Source organism: Polyodon spathula, chromosome 7, assembly GCF_017654505.1.
Source record: "Polyodon spathula isolate WHYD16114869_AA chromosome 7, ASM1765450v1, whole genome shotgun sequence".
NCBI classification, from domain to species: domain Eukaryota; kingdom Metazoa; phylum Chordata; class Actinopteri; order Acipenseriformes; family Polyodontidae; genus Polyodon; species Polyodon spathula.
Window position 1 is genome coordinate 3,142,833 of NC_054540.1, and position 19,733 is coordinate 3,162,565.

At 41.0% G+C, this 19,733-nt stretch overlaps 2 protein-coding genes across 3 annotated transcripts in view; one reads left to right on the forward strand and one right to left on the reverse strand.

Moving 5' to 3' along the window:
• The first annotated feature begins 2,456 nt into the window (after positions 1-2,456).
• Positions 2,457-6,427, forward strand: LOC121319038 (spexin prohormone 1-like). Its single transcript, XM_041256263.1, has 6 exons — positions 2,457-3,383; positions 3,734-3,814; positions 3,922-3,979; positions 5,071-5,133; positions 5,507-5,593; positions 6,101-6,427. Exons 1-6 carry the CDS (start codon positions 3,378-3,380, stop codon positions 6,163-6,165), a joined length of 360 nt encoding a protein of 119 aa, XP_041112197.1. The 5' UTR covers positions 2,457-3,377; the 3' UTR covers positions 6,166-6,427.
• Positions 6,428-7,358: 931 nt separating this feature from the next.
• Positions 7,359-19,733, reverse strand: part of LOC121318005 (glycogen [starch] synthase, liver-like) — a 28,117-nt gene continuing 15,742 nt past the window's right edge. The window contains exons 6-16 of one of the 2 annotated variants that reach the window (XM_041254159.1): positions 19,078-19,195; positions 18,163-18,283; positions 16,540-16,646; positions 16,045-16,104; positions 15,182-15,260; positions 14,068-14,181; positions 13,408-13,534; positions 13,085-13,180; positions 12,523-12,698; positions 9,758-9,838; positions 7,359-8,435 (exon numbers count right to left, since the gene is read on the reverse strand). In XM_041254159.1, the coding sequence (XP_041110093.1) occupies positions 8,217-8,435; positions 9,758-9,838; positions 12,523-12,698; positions 13,085-13,180; positions 13,408-13,534; positions 14,068-14,181; positions 15,182-15,260; positions 16,045-16,104; positions 16,540-16,646; positions 18,163-18,283; positions 19,078-19,195 (1,298 nt within the window). In that variant the 3' untranslated portion in view covers positions 7,359-8,216. The remainder of the gene's footprint in view (positions 8,436-9,757; positions 9,839-12,522; positions 12,699-13,084; positions 13,181-13,407; positions 13,535-14,067; positions 14,182-15,181; positions 15,261-16,044; positions 16,105-16,539; positions 16,647-18,162; positions 18,284-19,077; positions 19,196-19,733) is intronic. The other variant, XM_041254160.1, reaches the window with a different exon arrangement.

Below are 19,733 nucleotides of genomic sequence, written 5' to 3' on the forward strand. Positions count from 1 at the left end.
ACGGCACAGCCATCTCCCATGGCTACCACAATCCCTGGATCTCGAGGAGCACGGCACAGCCATCTCCCATGGCTACCACAATCCCTGGATCTAGAGGAGCACGGCACAGCCGTCTCCCATGGCTACCACAATCCCTGGATCTCGAGCACGGCACAGACATCTCCCATGGCTACCACAATCTCTGGATCTCGATCAGAATGGTTTGAGGAGTACGGCACAGACATCTTCCATGGCTACCACAATCCCTGGATCTCGAGGAGCACGGCACAGCCATCTCCCATGGCTACCACAATCCCTGGATCTCGAGGAGCACGGCACAGCCGTCTCCCATGGCTACCACAATCCCTGGATCTCGAGGAGCACGGCACAGCCGTCTCCCATGGCTACCACAATCCCTGGATCTCGAGGAGCAGAATCACCTGTCTACCTTCCTGCACAAACTGCATGCATGATTATTGACTGGATGGGTTCACATCCATCGACACACCTTCCAGACCCTTGTGGAATGATGTTATGTGAGCTGTGATCAGGGCCCCCCAATCCCAATATTATGTACAGGTCCTAATAAAGTGGCCAGGCAATTTGAACATGGTAACTGCTTCCCTGAAATCAAAAGGTATTTGGTGAAAATGGTGCGTAATGAGTGCTAACAACAAGTTTAAAATAATTTCTAAATCATGAAAACAAACTCCAGACTATCCACCTCTGCACAGAACTGCATCTCAGAATCTCAAATGAAATCAAAAGGAGAATCATTATAATCTGCTGTTTCCAATGGGCACATGGGAGTTACGTGAAGGTGCTGTCTAGTATGATTAGCAATGCCCTGCGTCCTAGCAATTATCAATAGCAAACACAGTAACTGACATCGAAGCGCTCAAATCCAATACAATTGGAAGAGTCTACAATTATTAAAATGTCTTGTTTCAGTGATGGCTCTTATTTTCCCCCACAAGACGCTGTCCAAAAATTCTTTCCAATTGAGGGTGACTGGATGAAACTTTTACCAGGGCAGTGATGTTTACCTTTGACCTCTGGGTTTCTGTTGGATTCTGTTGAGTTTCTTCACTCCTATTTGGTGAGGGTGGAAACGTAAGAGTCTTATACTGTAAGATCTTGTAGCCCCAGGGAAAAAATATCATTAGCCAAAGTGTAAAGACGGAACTTCAAAAGGCTGGAAGCAACGCTTTTCTGGTTCCTGGTAGAGCATGAAGACTTTCTGACAAGATCTCTTTCTGTATGCTGTTTATTTTAACTTTGACACTGGTTAAGGCACCTTTTCCATGCCAGCACACTATAGGTTGTAAAGGTTTAGTCATTAAAAGGAAATGTAATTCCAAACGGCATACTACCAGGGGTGGCCAAAGTTACTCCTTCCACGCCTGGTCTTTATTCCAAAGCTTTTCTAAATTGTTTAATTGAACCAATGAAACCTCCATCCAGACCCCCTGAAGTAGGTAATTGTATCATTTTACCTGTTAAACCTGGAGTGGAATGGCCAATTCCGGGAATATTTTCACATTGTTTTCATCATTTATAGCATATTGATGCATTTTAAACAACTAACTGTGTGTGTGTGTGTGTGTGTGTGTGAAAAGCAGTGTATCGTCTGAAATAAACATACAAAGTGAAATATAAACATGGTTATCAATACTATATTAGGTATATGTTTTAACTGAAAAAAAGTATGTATTCATTTTTGACAGGTGTGTTCATCCTCATTAACGTGAACAAGGCCATATTCTAAATATATTATTTTTAAATTATTCTTTTTTAAGACCCAACATTTGGTTATGATTCGCATTTTTTACCAATAGATTTGAAAAGCTGGAACTGTTTATTAACAATTATAGAACACCAGTATCTGTTAAGACCTCGTTAGCCTTTTCTTCAAGTGGAAATGTAGAGAAACGTGTGCATATCAAAATGTGAACACCTGTTTTTAAATGTAGAGAAACGTGTGCATATCAAAATGTAAACACCTCTTTTAAAATGTAGAGAAACGTGTGCATATCAAAATGTGAACACCTGTTTTTTAAATGCCCACTTGCACCCGAAGAAATGACTTGATCGTGAAAGATAGATCACTATTACCCTGATTAACACAGCACATACAAATCTTGTTCAGCGTTTGTTACCGAGTGAGTTACACATCCAGTCACAAGTGCTGGAATTCTGCTCTTCAATAGAAAACACTGCAGTCCTGAAAAGCTAACCCGCCGAAGTTTTAATGACGCGTGACGATCTGTACACTGCCAAAGATGTGTTTTCTTAGGAAAAAGGGGTTATTAAACGTGTCGTACGCTGTATTAGAAAATAGCACAAACAATAAATAATAATAAATAAAAAAAAAACAGCAAGTCGAAAATCTTAATGACACGGAGGAGTAAACGTTCAATACGCTGTTTATTACTGCTGATAAAAGTTTGCAATGAGTATTCGTCCTCTGGTCGCTGACGTTCCTTTTGATTTCATGTCAGAATATCCTGAAATTTGAACAGAAATGCCAACTTTGACGTCATACCTTAGCAGCTGCTAGCGTTTTAAAAAAGTGGTTAACAAGTTGAGGCAAAAAACCAAACAAACATAAAAAAAATCTTCAAATTCTGACAGTAGATGTTGTTCGGCGTTGTACCCGGTGGCACTGGAACAGTTTTTAAAGTGGGGGTGCTGTAACCCATTAAACAACTGTAACCCTTGTATATGATGGAAGCCATGCAAAGCCAAGGGGCGCTGCCGCACCCTCAGCACCCCAAATTCTAGCGCCCTTGGTTGTACTTCATAAATAAAAATACACTACATAGGTAAGAATTCATGTTTCGTATCTCCTCTCTTAATGTAAATCAAGGCATTCAAATAAAGATAGTGTACTGTAGAATTAACTGCATTTTGATGTAGCACTGAATCACGTCTGGTGACTGGCCAGAGATGTAATTCGATATAGTGTTTAAACTAATCATACACACTGTTTAATAAAAGAACACATAGCAGGTGCTGTAAAATCAATCGAGCAAATGCCGCTTTGAAGAACGCCCCTCAATGGAAGGGTCTGGGTCGCGCCAGTGATGCATTAGTAACTGCGTTCTTCTAAACGGTAATTCACATGTTTGAGGGTCGTCAGGTGATGGTTCCCACCGTTCAGTCATCTGGTTGGCTTATCCCGGTCCCCCTGGACAAGGGGGAGGGGGAGCGGGGGTGCTCACATTACATATCCTTCTTTTTACAAGAACTGACAGGAGATCCCTTCGGAACCCCCGCCCTGACAGGGGCACTGTGCTGGAGCCGTTTATAAGGAGCTGAAGAGCAGGACCCCAGCAAGGAACTTTTAACGTGCAGGCACCCTCCAGAGACTCGAGCAGAGAACGCACAAGACAGCGATGAAGGTAAGCAAAGGCAGATTTCTTACCTGTGTGCGTGTGGATATTTATCAAGTAAACGCAGTTTTATTTTGCCAGATTAGCGAATAGTGGATTAACTTTATGGTGAATTAAAATGCAGGACTGGTTTCTTCTACAAAACGTAATGGATATTTCCCCATAGAATAACAAAACTCGTTATTACTAGCTAAAATATACAAGTATTTGTGTTCATTTATTTATTTTTATTAATATATAATAATGAATACTCTATTTCATAAATGCAACCGTATATTATACATAGATATGCAACATTTGAAGGCTAGAATAGTACATATATGAAAGTTCCGATACTAATTGCTTGCTTATTCTTATAGGGTACGGGGACTGTCAAGGCTTGTGCATTGGCATTGCTTCTTGTGGCCGCTTTTATTCCTCAGTCCTGGAGCGCGCCTCAGGTACTGAGCCCGCTCCTATACCTCCAGCGCAGATCAGTTTTGTACTGTACCTCTCCGCCAGCTGCTGCTGCTGTGTTGACACTAATGCTCCGCCTTTCTTTAACCAGGGTCACTTTCAGAGGAGAAACTGGACCCCGCAGGCAATTCTTTACTTGAAGGGGGCTCGTAAGTGTGTTTGTAACTCTATGCGAGGTTGCGCGCCAGTTTTTGTTTTCAGATAAGGTGTCGTTTCCTAGTCCCATACACCGTTGTCACGGCTTTGCAGTTCAAACAACTAGTCAGTCCTTACTGTCCTACAGTAACTGCCTTGTAAATGGAATTATAATGTACACGGTTTCATTTATTACAATTCGCTTTCAATCCTGGATAGTGATCACGTATACACTGCATATATTTTAATCAGAAGTAATAACAATAATAATAATAATAATAATAATAATAATAATAATAATAATAATAATAATAATAATTTGTAGTGTATCAATAAAGGTTCCGTATTAATAACGGCGCAATGAGCAGCATCGTTCAGGCTACATAATATTCTGCACACAGTTGCCCTTACACAACAAGAGCACAGGTTTTTGAAGTTTTAAAAGCGGGTGTTTGTCTGTAACGGTTAATCTAATGGATAGTATCGGCTCCTCAAATCCATTGTCACGATGACCTTGTTAAACGGGGTAAAACAAGACGTCATCAGAAATACAAATTGTTGTGTAGATTAACAATCATTAACCCGTTTACCGTCCAGATACAGTGATTGATATGTTGACTCCTTGTAGGTTTTCACTTTCAGATAGGTACTCGCTGGTTTCGCTGCTTGAATATACTGTTCACTTATCACTTAATTAACGCCCTCATTCAGATTTACAGTAGCTTCGAGACTAATAGCATGTAGCCTATCAAACTCGTGTGGAGGGTATTTTTTGACTTCTTGTCAACAAATCCATTTAATCCACACGATGCTTTAAGACAGTTTTCTGTTCACCTGCAACCTCTTTCGCGTGTGTTCAAAATGTGCTTAGCAACTCCGAAGAATACTGAACGAGAGCAGGCCTGGAGAGGGTATTAATACAGTCCTTAGTTTGGGTCTGTTTTATTATTGTATTGTATTCTGTGGTCAGTGCGTGATGCCAGTTACCCATCCGTCGCCAAAAAGTAATGGCCGTAGTTCTACTTTGTAAGCTTGCTACTAGTTCGTTCTCATTGTATTATAATAATAGTTTAAAATAAAAAATGATCTATTTAATGTTTTGCAGAGGGACGTCGTTTCATATCGGAGGAAAGAAAAGATGGAGATTTTTATGAGAGACTACATTTAGGTAAGAATAAGGATCAGTTTTATATTCTGAAATATATATTCATGTGATTTCAAGTTGCTTTGAGTTGATATCAAGTGACAATATTATAATTGTCTTTTTAAGTTGTTGGTATCTAAGGCATTTATAAAAAAAAGAATCATTAGATATAGGTTTGTTGCCAAAGAACATACATTTCAGACAAATATAATTTAGGCAAAAATAAATGAAGGCATGTTTTAATGTTATTGTAAAAATAAACTATACCCTAAAAAAACATTTGTTATCTATCTATCTATCTATCTATCTGTCTATCTATCTATCTATCTATCTATCTATCTATCTATCTATCTATCTATCTATCTATCTATCTATCTATTGATTTTAATTAAATTAGCAACCAGAAGCCAAAATACAAACCCCACGAGTCTGTCGGATGCACTGGCGCTGCTGCTCCCCTTCATCAGCCGGGCACGGGAGGAAGGTGAGGAACGCACTGCACACCCTGCTCACCCTGCTCCTCCAGCCCCATTGCTTTGGGCAGTGACGCAATATTCTATTTGAAACTGTAACACGAACGAGTGAACGTGGCGCTGTTATTGCACTCGCCTGACCCGAAACAGTGGCATGTCTTAGTAGCACCGCCCTTCACATTCATAAGTAAAGTGTGACGTGTTACAGAAAGAGCAGCTCGGTTAGAGGTGCTAGCTGTCTTTCACCAGAGTCATTAAGATGTGTTACTGTTTAGAGCTGAATAAATCTCATTGTGCTTATTGGATCTATTTACAAGTCAAGGTACAAGAGCTTATTAGTAATTGGCAATAGCATATAATACTGTGCACTTGACAGTGTGGGCATCTTGTAGACAAAACAAACAACAGTTGAACCTAATTACAATATACTGTGTGCTGTTGGTGCCTCTGAAGTCTAAGTAATCAGGTTAGCTTTTTATGTGTATATCCTTTTAAATGTTATCTTTTCTATTTCACAGCTGAAGAAAACGCAGAGCAATTAAATTTGCTAGAGACCCCAAAATGGAAAAGAGGACTCTTCTAGCCGGTTAACTTGTGTAGTGTTGTAGTTCAAAATGATTGTCTTTGATTTTATTACATGTTTAGAATATTCACACGTACAGTACAACACTGTGGATTCGTTAATATGGCTTGGACTGGACCAAAGCTGTGTTTCGAATGTAAAGTCAATTAAAATAAGCCATCTTTCATCACTCCATGCCAAACGCTGATCAGGGAAGTCACCATAATTGCAGTATTTCTAAAACGGAGACTGGAAACTCCTGTCTTTGCATAGAAAGTCGAAAGCCTTTGTGCACCACGTTGTCAATATTTTCGACTGGAAAAGACAAGAACCTGTTATGTCTCAGTCTTGTTGTCACATAAAGTGTCAGAAACAAAAGGTAAACAAGTGGCATTTCTTTTTACCCCCCCCCCCCCCCCCCCCCCCCCCCCAATAAAGAGAAATCGTATTGAGTTTAACTATAATCCTGAGATTCATGGGAGGGATCATGGAGGCTTGCTTCTCCTATCAACCCCTGCTCCCTGTCTTGCTTAAACCTCAAGCAAACTCACCTGGCTGTTGCTGATGCAATCCCAGTCTCCACGTTATTTGCAGGCAGCCCCCTCGATGTGCATGGTGGTTTCCTTCTCCCCTTAGAAACGGGATCAGCGGTCTATAAGCAGTGACATCACCCATACCCCTGCCAAACAGCCACGATCCAGACACTGCATTGTTAAACGGCATTATACAATTTGCACATCATAAATCTAAGCTTGCTTCATTGTGGACAGTAGAAGTGCATATACAATCTGTGAAATCATTCCTGTGATATGTGGCTGGTGCATCTCATAAAAAGCCTGTAGCAACTATACACAGCAGCCTATATTCAGTGCACCCGCATATGCTCTGTGGTTTGTTTCTCACGGTCAATTCCCTTGGGGATAGAATGACAATGCTCTGTCATTATTTCCCTTGTCTCCATTATTTCTGACTTGTTAAGTATTGAGGGCTATGAGTTAAGGATGGGTCCTTATAGGGCTTAATATTGAAGTTAAAAAAAAATATATATATATATTGATAATAGAAGATAATATATATAGATTATATATATATTATATTCATGGATTAAGTGCGTAAGAACGCATTCTTAAAACTCAGAAGTACAATATGTAGTAATACTAAAAGCAACTGAAGACATTGAAAATAGTAGTCCAAACTTTTGCCAAAGACTCTTAGAAGCTTATTTTATTAGTTCAGCATACTGTAGTCACACATCTTATAATTCCTGTAAAATATGTAATTTGTCTGACATCTTTGATCAGTTGAAAGCCCTAGTCCTTACACAGTCTTACCATGCAGACTCATCCAGGTTCATTATAATTTATTAGACCCAGAGAGTACCCGTCTAGAAGACATTTTATTTCCATGATTGTCTGTGGGGTGGGTGAGGGGTTGCACGGAAACCATGCTTTATCAAAGTCATATTAATAGTCTTCGTCACATATTCATTATTTTATTGCATTAGTTTTTGGTATGTTATTTTGCAAGGGAACATTGTTTTAGTAAAACCTTCTGAAGAATCTTTAAAACTATCTCACCCCTTTGCATCTTATCTGTACTTTTTCTTTAAAAGATTAACAGAAAGTAACACAATTACCACTTTTTTACAAATTGCAGACGGACTGAAGTCACCAAAGACTACTGATGGAAAGATTGAATGGTTAAAGTGTCATTGGTAGAAAGAATGGGTGATATGGGTCCATTTTATGGGCCTGTGTAAGAATTCCTTTGCTTTCTTTTCTTGGTTAAAGGGATTATCAACAATTTTCTAATATTCAGTGTCTTACCCGATTAACATCCTATGATGTGTTTTTCTCTATTGTTCTCTATGTTTGTTTCTGCTACAGTCTTTCTTTGCTATGGACTCAGCACTATACAGTAGAAACACACAGAACATACATAATTGTATGTTAAACAGGTAAGGAGTTTAGTATGAGGGAAATGCAGTGGATGTCGAGTAGCCCTGGGTCCTGGCTCTGCAGGTGTGTCATGCTTTGCACAGCAGTCGCAGTGTAAGCTGCCTGAAGGTAGCACTAGTGTTGTAGCTCTCTGTTCCCATACTCCCCATGCGGGACCTCCCCCAGGGTGAAGGGCTCCTTGATGTTCTGCCTGTCCTTCTCAGCCTCCTCTTCCTCATCATACCTCTCATCATTACCCTCCTCTTCCTCGTCGCTGTGGTGAGGGGTTGAGTGAACGGAGGCCGAGGGGGAGGGGGGCACTGACGACGGCCTGGGGAAACGGAAGCCCTCCGTCTGAAACACAGGAAAGCAGATTCAGGATGGTGCTTCTATATGGGGCCAAGCACTCTGCCTACATACATTCTGTGGCCACTTTGCTCTGTCAACGGGGCCACCATCTGCTAGGATGGCAGTGATTTGAGATTCCAAGTCTGCAAGCATTTGGATTTGTTCTTGAGGGTTTCTGTTCTAGAGTCTTCACCTTTGAGACTGTTCCATGTGAATCATCAATAAATTGTGCTTGGAGGTGCATCTGTGAATCAGACCGGAGGAGCCTAAATCTATTTATTTTTCTGTTTGACTGTCCGTCCATCGAATTTTCTACCGGCTTGTCACTTTAATCAAGTTAACGCCAAGGAACTGAGCTATAGCCTTGAACGGGTCATTAACCAAAGAAAAGGGCAGATCCCCCGCACTGACACTCCACCATCCGCAGGGCAAAATGTCACTTCAATTACTGTAGAGGAATCTGATTCCGTTTTTAACGTTTAGCCTGTGCACAGCCCTGCCTGTCTTTTAATGTCTCAGCCTGCCCATCCCTCAGCTGTGGATCAAAGATCGAAAGGCATTCATGCTTCATTAGGTTAATGCCTCAGGAAGACAAAAACAAACAGATTATAGCAACGCTAATTTCATCGCTCTAGGATACGATTATTGATATGTTTTTTATTATTCGCAGTCGTAATGGGGAAACAGGGCTACACTCCAGGAAGATTACTGACATCCTCTCTGAGCTGGAGCAAGAGCAGGATACACCTTTTTTATCTCAGCAGCTAATAGCCTCTAGCATGAAGGAATCATCACCTCTATATCACAGTCATGGTGTTTCATCAACTGAAGCCTGGTATTGTCAAAATGAATACATTGATACCTATGTATAAGGCAGGGAAGCATTCTATATGACAAGACCAAATTGTGCACTGATGGAATCATATGCTATATTAAAATCCACATAAAAGAAATCAATCAAACCTATGGATCTGACAAAATCATACCATGCGTACAGGTGTCATCCTGTTCATAGAGCATACTGTTCACTTCTATATCAAACTTGAGTCAAAGCACCATAACTCAGAAAACATCAAACAGTAAAAGAAAAAGAAAAAAGAACAATTGAAAAATCATAACAAGGAAAAGGCACAGTAAAGCAAGTAAGTAATTTGAAACTACTTCATCTGTAAAAGATATTTTGTTAACGAAATTCAGCATGCATTTGAACTATCACTTTCTAATTTAAATGCGAATCTAAGGAAACACCTCTGAGTTTTTAACACAGCTGTTGTATAAAAATGAAAGGATAAAAAGTGTAAGTTCAGTGCTGGGACTGTGTATCCTACCCGCGGTGGGGCTGTCGGGTCCATCTTGAACAGGTCAGGAAAGGCTCTGCTCAGCGCAAGGTGCCGTGCATGCATGTAATACTGAAAGAAAAGCAGCAATACTTTCTATACATCAGTGTTATAAAGCCTGAGAGGATGGTGTCTGGACACGACAGCTTCACTGTTGAGTCACATTCAGGGGTTCAGAACCAAGTCTTTACAAATACATTTGAACACTTCCTACTAGCTTAACAGCATTCTCTCAGCTCTATGTCTCTGTTAAGGTGAAGCCACTTTGTCATCTTTAACTTTCATCTAACCAGTGACTGATTAATTCATTTACATCCCAGCAGTGGTGCTGTCATGAGGCAGACACCTTTCTTTCATCCATACATGATGTATATTTTATATATCGTGTATATTTCATGTGTGTACCGTGCATCCCCTTATGACGTCTACTCCGTAGAATTTGCACTATATCTTCTACTTCATTACTAGAATGTTCGAGTAGCAGAGGCGTCTGGTGTGAAATGAACTTGACATTACAGATAATGGATAATAAATGACGGATCGGATCTGGTAGCAATGGTATTGGAACAGGAATGTATTAGTGGTCATAACAGGCAGGTGACTCTTCTGTGGATGCTAGTAGCCTTTTATATATGTATTGCAGTACCGCCCATAGTTGTATTAGCTTCACTTTTTTCGACCTTGCACAATTTTCTTTCCTTAACTTTGTCAGTGCTTATACTTGGGCAGATTGATTGCCCCAGTGTATCTGTCCCAGTTTAAGGCTCAAACTAAGTGACTGCTCTCCTCCATACACCTGCGCTTGCAACTACTTCAGCACAAACTGCAATCGAATCCCTGCGTGAGTTTAACACAATAAAAGACATCCTGTGACTTATTGCATTTGTGGGGTATTGGAATCATCAAGATAAATGTGACATCACATTTGAACCCAGGAAGCAGCTTCAATATTTAGTACAGCAGTTTGTCCCGCAGTGTTTGATGGTGACTGTAAAAGCTGAAGATTAAGATTCCCGCACATAACTCCAAGACACATTCATTTTCTATTTGAGTTGATTGCATTTTTTTTAATGCACTAGCAGCCAGTACATCAATGGAACCAACAACATCAAACAAGCCTCTTCAGATGTATAATCGATAATCCATTGATAAAAGGGCAGTGAGATTCGTAAAGCTGTGAGATAGTCAGAAGGTTAATTGGAAAACATTAACTGTGAAACCAAGACACTGCAAAGCTCTGCAGGCGCGTTATAAATAATACGAGTATGAAGAACAGCATTAGGGTGAAATGGACGTGTGTTGTGGTCCATTTGAGATGTATCTGGCAAAATTTTATTTTTTAGTTCAACCTATTTGTAAGGTTTTGTGTTGACGGCATGCCAGTTTAAACAGCCCACTACAACGTTGTTTGCATTTATTGTTGGTCAGACTGATGATTATATGTAAGTGCGGATCAGTGTCTACACTTAGCTTAGTCTGCATTGGATATGAATGAATGAAGTTATTATCTATTGACAGCTGAATCAGTTCCTTGATAATCTGTTAAAAGTTAATGGGCCACTGCAGTATTTACTGGCTTATTAGAAGCATTATCATTGACTAGTGATAAATGCACTGTAAGGCTAATAATATCGGTAGGAAAGCAATACCCTTCTAGGGATGACCCTGATGTCATCCCAGGTGAGACTTGCTTTCCCTCAATGACTGGAACAAGCGCTTTGAAAATATGGGCCTGTGTATTTTGTGGTGTCATATTTGAACACGTTTTCTGTAGGGTCAAAAGATTTTTAAAAAGGGGGGGCCAGTGACACCATCAAGCTACGGTCCAAAATTATCATCATTTTCTGAAAGCATACAAAGCATGTGAATAATAAATACTAACATATTCTTCTGCAAAGTTCATGATATCGAAAAAGAGCACACTATGCATGCTTGCTGTAATTGATGTCACTGTTGCTGGTTCGTGGAGTATGTGTGTACCTCTGAGGAAGCAGATGCAACGCGCAACAGGAGATGGATTGCTAGGTGACCAGTTGTGGCTCGTCCTGCGCTGAGTTGATCGAGAGGTCTGGGGGGGGGGGGGCATGACTGTGGATGCGGCACAGTACTCAAAAATGGCTGTGCTACAGCTCTGGGCTTCTGCAATGCCATTAACATACAAACGGACGCTGAGTGGAGCTTTTCTTTGCATTAAGGAAAGGCGCGTCCACGCCACAGGACAACTACAACTAAACCCTTCCATTCCAAGAAGGTGCTTGTGAAGGCACTGCCCAGCCGAGGCCACGTGAAGAGACAGAAGTCTCCGTGAGAGAGCTGGGACTCTGGGAACACAGAAATAGGTCAGTTTAGGGAATGTTGATCCCACCACAGTATAGAGAGGGTTACGTAGAGTAGCAGGTTCCTGGAGCGGAACGTTCCTCTTAGTGGGAGTTCTATGGAGAGAACGTGAGAGAGAGACGGAAGAAGTAAAATGAACGTAAAAAGAAAAGTAAAGAAATGCTAAGCGTGCTGGAAAGACCAGCACGGTACTTGTTTTGGGTGGAGGGATTAGTTTTGTGTTGCGAGACTGGTTTTGCTTCACCTGTTTATTTTGCTCTGCCAGCGTTGGTTTTTGCGTCTGTCTCAGTATAATTCAGTGGCGACCCTCACATGAAACACATCACCTTGTTACAGACTCCTAATAAAGTTAGGTAGCAGAGTGGATTGCTAAAGCAATGGCACTGATGACTCATCGGTACTGAACCCCAGACACGCACAGCCTCCCTCACCCGGCCCAGGTAGCGCCAGTCCAGCAGGTCTGAGAGCCTCTCGGTGCGGTTCCGCTGGATGACTCTCTGACGCCGGGACTGCTGGCAGAACCCAAACATGAACTGGGTCAGCTGATTACAGGACTCATCTGCGGAGCGGAACCGGCGGTCCAGGATGTAGATGCCTGGAGAAGGAGAAGCAGCTGTAACCCCAGGTGTGTGGATCACATTTAATCCATGGATAAACCAGTTGATATTAGCACCGTCAGCCCTGGGGCCCCAAGCACACCATACACCTGCCCCTTGTGTTGCCATGGAGTTTGTTATCATTCTGAGTAGCTCTGGGTACTCTAATAACGAGTCTGTTCAGTTATTGGCAGTCCAGACTTTCTGGTACATTTTACTGGTCTCAGGTACCTTTCACAGCAGGACTGCACTTAGCAGAATGCACTGTGGTGTGAGATGAAAAGCCTGAACTGTCCCAACTGTCTGTGTGTACATGGAGTCATATGGTAGCCCTATGTAAGGGAGGCCAAAAGTAACATTGTAGAAGCTGTCTGTTTATACCTACCATATGCAGCTGGGTCAGCTACGTGATCCTGCATGAAACAGCCAAATCCAGACAGGTTGGTGGTGACACTGGGGATCCCCATCACTGTACACTCACCTGGACAGGAACACAGTGGAGACACAGATACACTGCAGTGGAAGGTAACTCAGTGTGCAGCTTAACACAATGGAGACACAGAGACAGTGCAGTGACAAGTAATCCCAGGAGTGTAACCCCAGCCCAGGCTTCCTGCACAAGGGCTCTCACAAGCAGCCTCTCTTACCAGGAGTGTAACCCCAGCCCAGGCTTCCTGCACGAGAGCTCTCACAAGCAGCCTCTCTTACCAGGAGTGTAACCCCAGGGCTCGTAGTATGAGGGGAAGACTCCCAGATGGCAGCCACGGACAAACTCCTCATAGTCCATCGGTAACAGGGGACTGGTTGAAGAAAGGAACTCCGGGTGAAATATAACCTTAAACAACAAGAGTCTTGTAACTACCTTTGAGTGACAGACAGGAAGCAATCCAGGATCTAAAGAAATGGGGAAAGCTTAAAGAAAAAGAAAAATCCTCCAAATACATTTCCCCCCAAAAAGTATTTCATTTAGTGGCTTGTGACTAATAAATGTTATTTTTTTTCCTTTCAGACAAAAATCAAGCTAATGACGATTTGCAGTAGCAGTTTGAGAATCTAGCCCATGCTTTTTAAAGAATGAAGGTAGGCACAGTTTCTTTAAATCAATAATGAAGTTAATGCAGCACAGTGGCTTTTTGAAAGTCATTCTTTTCATATGGCATTCTTTAGTCAAAGCATTCAGTTTTAAAGGTATTTCCATTCTCATTGCTTTTTTGTATGCAGACATCAAACACATAATGTACACCACATTAAAAAAAGCCAAGAAAATATTAGCACCACTATTAGTTTCCCTATGCTTTACCATGCTTTCACTGTGGTTTAATACACTAATATGCTTTTCCTATGGTAAACTTGGGACAGGGGGCTTACCTTTACTCTGTCTGTCCGGCTGTTAAAGAGGCCAATGCGTCGGATGTTGATCAGAATGGGGTCAGTGGAATCATCAAGCATGTTGTGGGTCGTCACTGGAGGCAGCGATTGCCGCTGAAATGGTTATTTTAAATTGGATTACCTGAACCCCTGGAGAGATAGACTCAGACGATGGGAGCTTCTCTGCCTGTGTCGCCTCTATGCCTGATTTATACTCTAGTAGGCTCAGAGGCTATGTGGCTACAGTTTGTTTTTGTTATCTTAGATTCCCCAAACTATTCCCCAACAAGTCAGCTACAGTATCTATTTGTTTGGATATCAGTGTTTGGAAGAGCTGGGACTGAAACTTGGGTTGAGTGTCAGTCCACCAGAAAACCAAACACCTGAGCTATTGTTCCATGAACTATGGCTTAACAAACACAAGACAGGACATCAATAACATCAATAGCACCATTAGGCACTTTCCCTGGTGAAGCTCATCACTACCAGGCTTTGGAAGAAACAAGATTTATCAAAAAGATGTGACTCATGCTGGGACACGAAATTAATATCCATTAATATGTATACACACACACACACACACACACACACACACACCTATTGAATTCTGAAATGATGTTTCACTGTATGTTGCAGTACCAGTGTGCATGAATGCAGCTCGTATTGTGTGCTTATAAAAGGAGATCACTGTTTTCTCTTCTGAGCTTGTTTTTATGTTTTTGTGCTCCAGACACTTTTTTCTATTGATGTCAGAAACAAACCTGTATTTATTAGCTGTTGGAGTCTCGCTGATGTAGCTGACCTTTTCTTATATACCACTGTTTGGATTTCAACCCCCAAAATATTCCTGACATTGTTTATGAAAAGAATCTGCGTGGGCCTTGCCTTTGAAATTCAGATTGCATCTCAAAGCGTCTCTCTTTTAAGAGCAGGACTGTCTCTGCTCTGCTTTAAGTATTCATTTTCTTTGAATGCTCTGAGGAGTGAGAAGTTATCTAGAGTTCAACTTTAAAAACAGATAAAAAAAAAAGTAAAACATGCAATACTGTAACTGGCCCAGGTTAGCTAGAAACCAACGGCGTAGTCAGCCAACAGCAGAGTATTTTAAAAGTACCTGGGTTCCATAGATGGCTCTTTTCATAATGGTAAAGTCATCTCTGTCAAGAATCTTGTTCATATCTGGTATTTCCCCTCTGCAATACAATAAGTCCTTAATTAGTGTGATTACATTTGTGTAATACACAGACCACCCAAGTGACCTGCATTGCATGTATCAGACTTGCACATGGACATTAAAACCTGCAGACCCGCGTCAGCCACGTACACGTAAAACTGACATGTAAGGGCACTGTGCGGGTGACGTGAAAAAAGGAAGCTTGTCATTATCAACACAAGATAGAAAATACACTCCATTCATTGACGGGCTCTGAATTAAAGATGCAAATTCTATCATTTTAAATTAACAAATGTTGTTGTTTTCTTTTTTCTTTTATTGATTTAAAATGCAGTTTTAATAATAATAATAATAATAATAATAATAATAATAATAATAATAATAATAATTTAGGTCAGATTACCTAGGAAGGGGGGTACCCTGAAACCAAATAGTCTGGACGATTATTCCGGATGTTGAAACCTGGGACCCAGAAATGCATTCATTCCAGGTCTAACTGGCTGTTCTAAATTAGAACACCACTATCCATGTATTGGGAAAAAGGTCATTTTCACCAATGGGACAAGGCAAGTGATTGAGGGCCAGGGTCTTTTACAGTACACCAGATGACGAATGGAAATGAAGCACCCATGTGAAAGATCTTGTTCTGATTTCTCAGAAAGGGGGAGTCTACAAGCAAGCATCAGATTAGTCACTGACAGGTGAAATAGACAGGACAATGGGATGATGGGTGTGCCAGAGTCAATAAGCACACAGCATCATTCAATAATGTAATGATGAATCTGATATTAAGAAACACTTACTTTAACAATGCATCATACAGCTTCTTTCCAAATTTCTCTTTAACTGAGTGAGCAGTATCCCTGTGTAAAACAGTAAAGAGAGGCTTTTGAGCTATGCCGTTTCTCTGTATATTTTGCTTATGTTTTAAACACAAGCAATAGGAACATAATTAAAATGACATTTTTCTAAACAGAAATGAATTTGCACCAGAAAAGAACTTGAGAATGACATCAGCTAACACAATGTTGGCCATTGCTATGTACTTGCACAGCAGTTACCATGTAAGTGCAGGAACCATTGATAGTTACCCAGTTATTACATTGTAATTACATGGCTATTTAGCCTTGTAATCTAACATGCTTTTGACCTTCATTCATTCAACAGCACCTGTGGTAATGTGAGGAAGGTAGCATTGTAATTCCGCCCTGTGGAAGTCCAGTCTGGACTGTCGAACAAACACTCAACACAGGGGATCAGTAAGAAGCAAAAGCACAAGAACAGACAGACATCTTTACCACAGCTGCTTCCGGATGGCCTGTCCTTTCAATGTTTCCACGTTGAAGTTGTTCGTCTTGGCTGGCATAATGAAAAACACCACGACCGTGACATCGCGCTTATGAACCTGAACAAAAAAAAATAAAAAATACATGAGTGTCTTAGCTGAAAAAAAAACATTACATATATTACTTTAAAAACAGCTGAGGACCTTTCTTTCATAGCAGCAGTCTCACCTGCTGTGTGCCACATTGCATCACAAACAAAGCCCATTCAAGACATTTGTACCGTGGTTTATTGTCAATATAGGAATAAGAATTCCCTGTCAATTCTATATCAATTCAAAGCAGCAAAGACCAAATCAGACCGTATCTCAGCCACTTAATGAAATTCTTTTTTCTATCTTCAATGAAAATGAATTGTATTTTGTGAGCAGTATATAATATAATTATATGATATATAGTTAAAGGATGGAGTGTTTGTGTATGACCATTTTTACAGTTCCATGGCCTGCAGGAAATATTACTAAATATATTCAATCTATTTTAAACACATACACCCCCCTCCCCCAAACAGACACTCAAACACAAATACATGCACAGAAATGAAACAAAAGAAACCGAATACGCGGAGCAGCAGTAAATATTGTGAGCCGTTGCTCTGCAGAACCCCAGATTTCAAGTCACTTAATCCAGGAGAAGCCCACAGGCAGGGGATTCATCTCTGGAAGCACTGACTCATGCACTGCTATATACTAGCTGTCAGCCAAGCTCATCCTCAACCATGGAGAACCCCGGCACTGAGATGGGTCTCTTGTGTGTCGAAACAGGAGATGAAAAACATTGGCGATAATTCAACAGCACTTCCCTTTTACACATGTGTGGATTGATTCTGCTTTATCTAAAGTCCTTGGTGCCAAAGAGCAGCTTGACCTGACTCTAGTGCTGCTGGGACAAGGCAATATGTGGGCCCCAAATGACAGCATGTCTTTTATGTTGCAGGTAGTCCTAGAATTGGTGCTGGAGGATGGTACTGGCTGCCGAGCCGGCACACTAAGGCTTCAGTTTTAGACTGGCATTTCTTAAAATCTGGCTCAAGTACAACCTCGAGCTGCAGGAGTAGAAATACATGTAATGCATAATGGAATCTTTGACATGCATGATAACAGCCTAGATCAATAGAACCATAATAAAGTCCTGAGAATTTTAAAGCATTTTGGGTGGAGGGTAGATTTGTAATAAAACAAACTGAAGTTGGTCTGGCTTGCTAGGAAACAGCAATTCAATGGACAAGCAGACGGTTTTAATAAAGCATTTTTTAAAAAAAACAAATGTTAAGCCAAGGATTTTGTCTTGGGTGGGAGCCACCATCCAATGGAGGCATCCAAGATTGGGACAACTTGACACGCAAAAGGGAGTTTTAGCAGCAAAGGAAGGCTGGACATTCAGAACAAGCCCTGTAGGTAACTGGTTTAGACTGAAGAGAGACTTGAAGCCTCACTCCATTAGTCAAGCTTCCTATGATGCACAAAGGCAGCCACCTCACTGTACAAAGCACCTGGGGTCCAGGGAATATTAAGGGCACTAGATATTAAAGGGGGATTTCTTTGTCAACTGTTTCACACAACTTCCCTGATTCCTTACCCTGAGCAGGAAGTTTAATCTGGAGAGCGACTCCAAGAAGATATCAGCGCCTTTGTTCATAAACTCGTATCTCCCAGCGATAAAGAAGAACAGGGTCTTTTCTAAACTGAAATCAAGGTGCCTGCAAATTCAAATAAAACAAGTTTTTAAAAAGATGCATTTTAACAGCGTCTGACTTTAAAAACCCGTTCCAACCCAACGCTTCAGCCACCTGCAAAACATGAGCCATGCAGGGCAAGGAAATGATAACGCGGACAATCCAAATTGCAATAGCTGAGAAACTACGTCAAACAAAATGATGTGCATTCCGGAACAAATACAGTCACTGGAAATTAGCCTTCTGGGAATTCAGCTCCTGTCTTAAACGGCCTTGAAATCTACAGAGCAGAACACTCATTTAAATTCATGTTAGTTACTACAGTATAAAAATGCCCCTATTTGTAAACCCCTGCAAAGTTGTTTTATAATTTGTTCAAAGTGCTACCTACCACTTCTTTGAATTAATGATTGCCGCATTGCCTGCAATAGAAGCTATCAATGGGAGTATATGTCACATCGAGTTATGATGCTTGTAAGTAAGTGGCTTAAGCATTCAACTCCAGGTTCTTGCTAACTTCCTATTATTATGTTCACTTGATAATCAATCATTACTGTTGCTGTGGATGTGTGGCATGTTTGATAGTCACCTGCGTGCTTCACCACTGGGGCTGTCAAGCCTAAGCAAGGGGCTCTTCTTTAATGAGGCCAGTATAAGAATTACACTGGGGTAGATCAGGGGTGCGCTGATCATTTCACCTGAAAGATTTCCCCTTACAAATCTCAAAATGGCTTATCTAATTATTTCAATTATTCATTTATTACTCAGTGTAGTACTCAGAACAGTGTAGTTTCACTGCAGCAGCAGATTACTGGTACCCGTAGAAGTGTCCGCGGATAAACTCCTGAAGCCGCCCTTTGTTTGTGGAATGAAGGTTCTGAAACTCATGCATGGCCGAAAACTTCTTGACATTCAGACCATTGGGAGTGACTACGTCTGTAAAACAAAAGCAGCAGGACAGACAGGTCAGCAAAGAAACTACGACACATTCAGACATGGGTCCCAGAGTTCAAACCCAGGGGGCTTCTCTCCGGGCAGAGGAAAAGGGTGCTTTTTGGGCTACTTTTCTATTACATATGTTCTATGCTTTGTCTGTGTATTTTCTTTCAATTCAATGTAAAGGTGAGCGTGTGAAAAGTTACTGATAAGGACACATTGCTTATCTGGGTGTGATATAGGGAGGTTGTCAGTGTCTGGTACTCTTGCAATCTCTTATAGTAATATATCTCAATACTTCTCATTTAGGGAATATGGAGTTTACCCACCTCTCATTTAAGTGATACATCTTTTACTCACTCCTACTCATCTGAGATAAGCAGATCCAGGCTATTCCAAGAGGTAAAGCCAAGGCATGTTCCAGTTTATTATATAAAGCGACTCAGTGCACTTAGTGATGAGCATGTTCTCTTCTGATTAACCTTGAACCTACAATCCTGCACAACCACCGCACTGACATGCTCGTAATCTCAGGGCA

Excerpts from the sequence above, each read along its gene's own strand:
- LOC121319038 (XM_041256263.1), top strand. Across the intron at positions 3,815-3,921 it reads AGTCCTGGAGCGCGCCTCAG|GGTCACTTTCAGAGGAGAAA; the intron begins GTACTGAGCCCG and ends TTCTTTAACCAG. Across the intron at positions 5,134-5,506 it reads TTATGAGAGACTACATTTAG|CAACCAGAAGCCAAAATACA; the intron begins GTAAGAATAAGG and ends TAATTAAATTAG.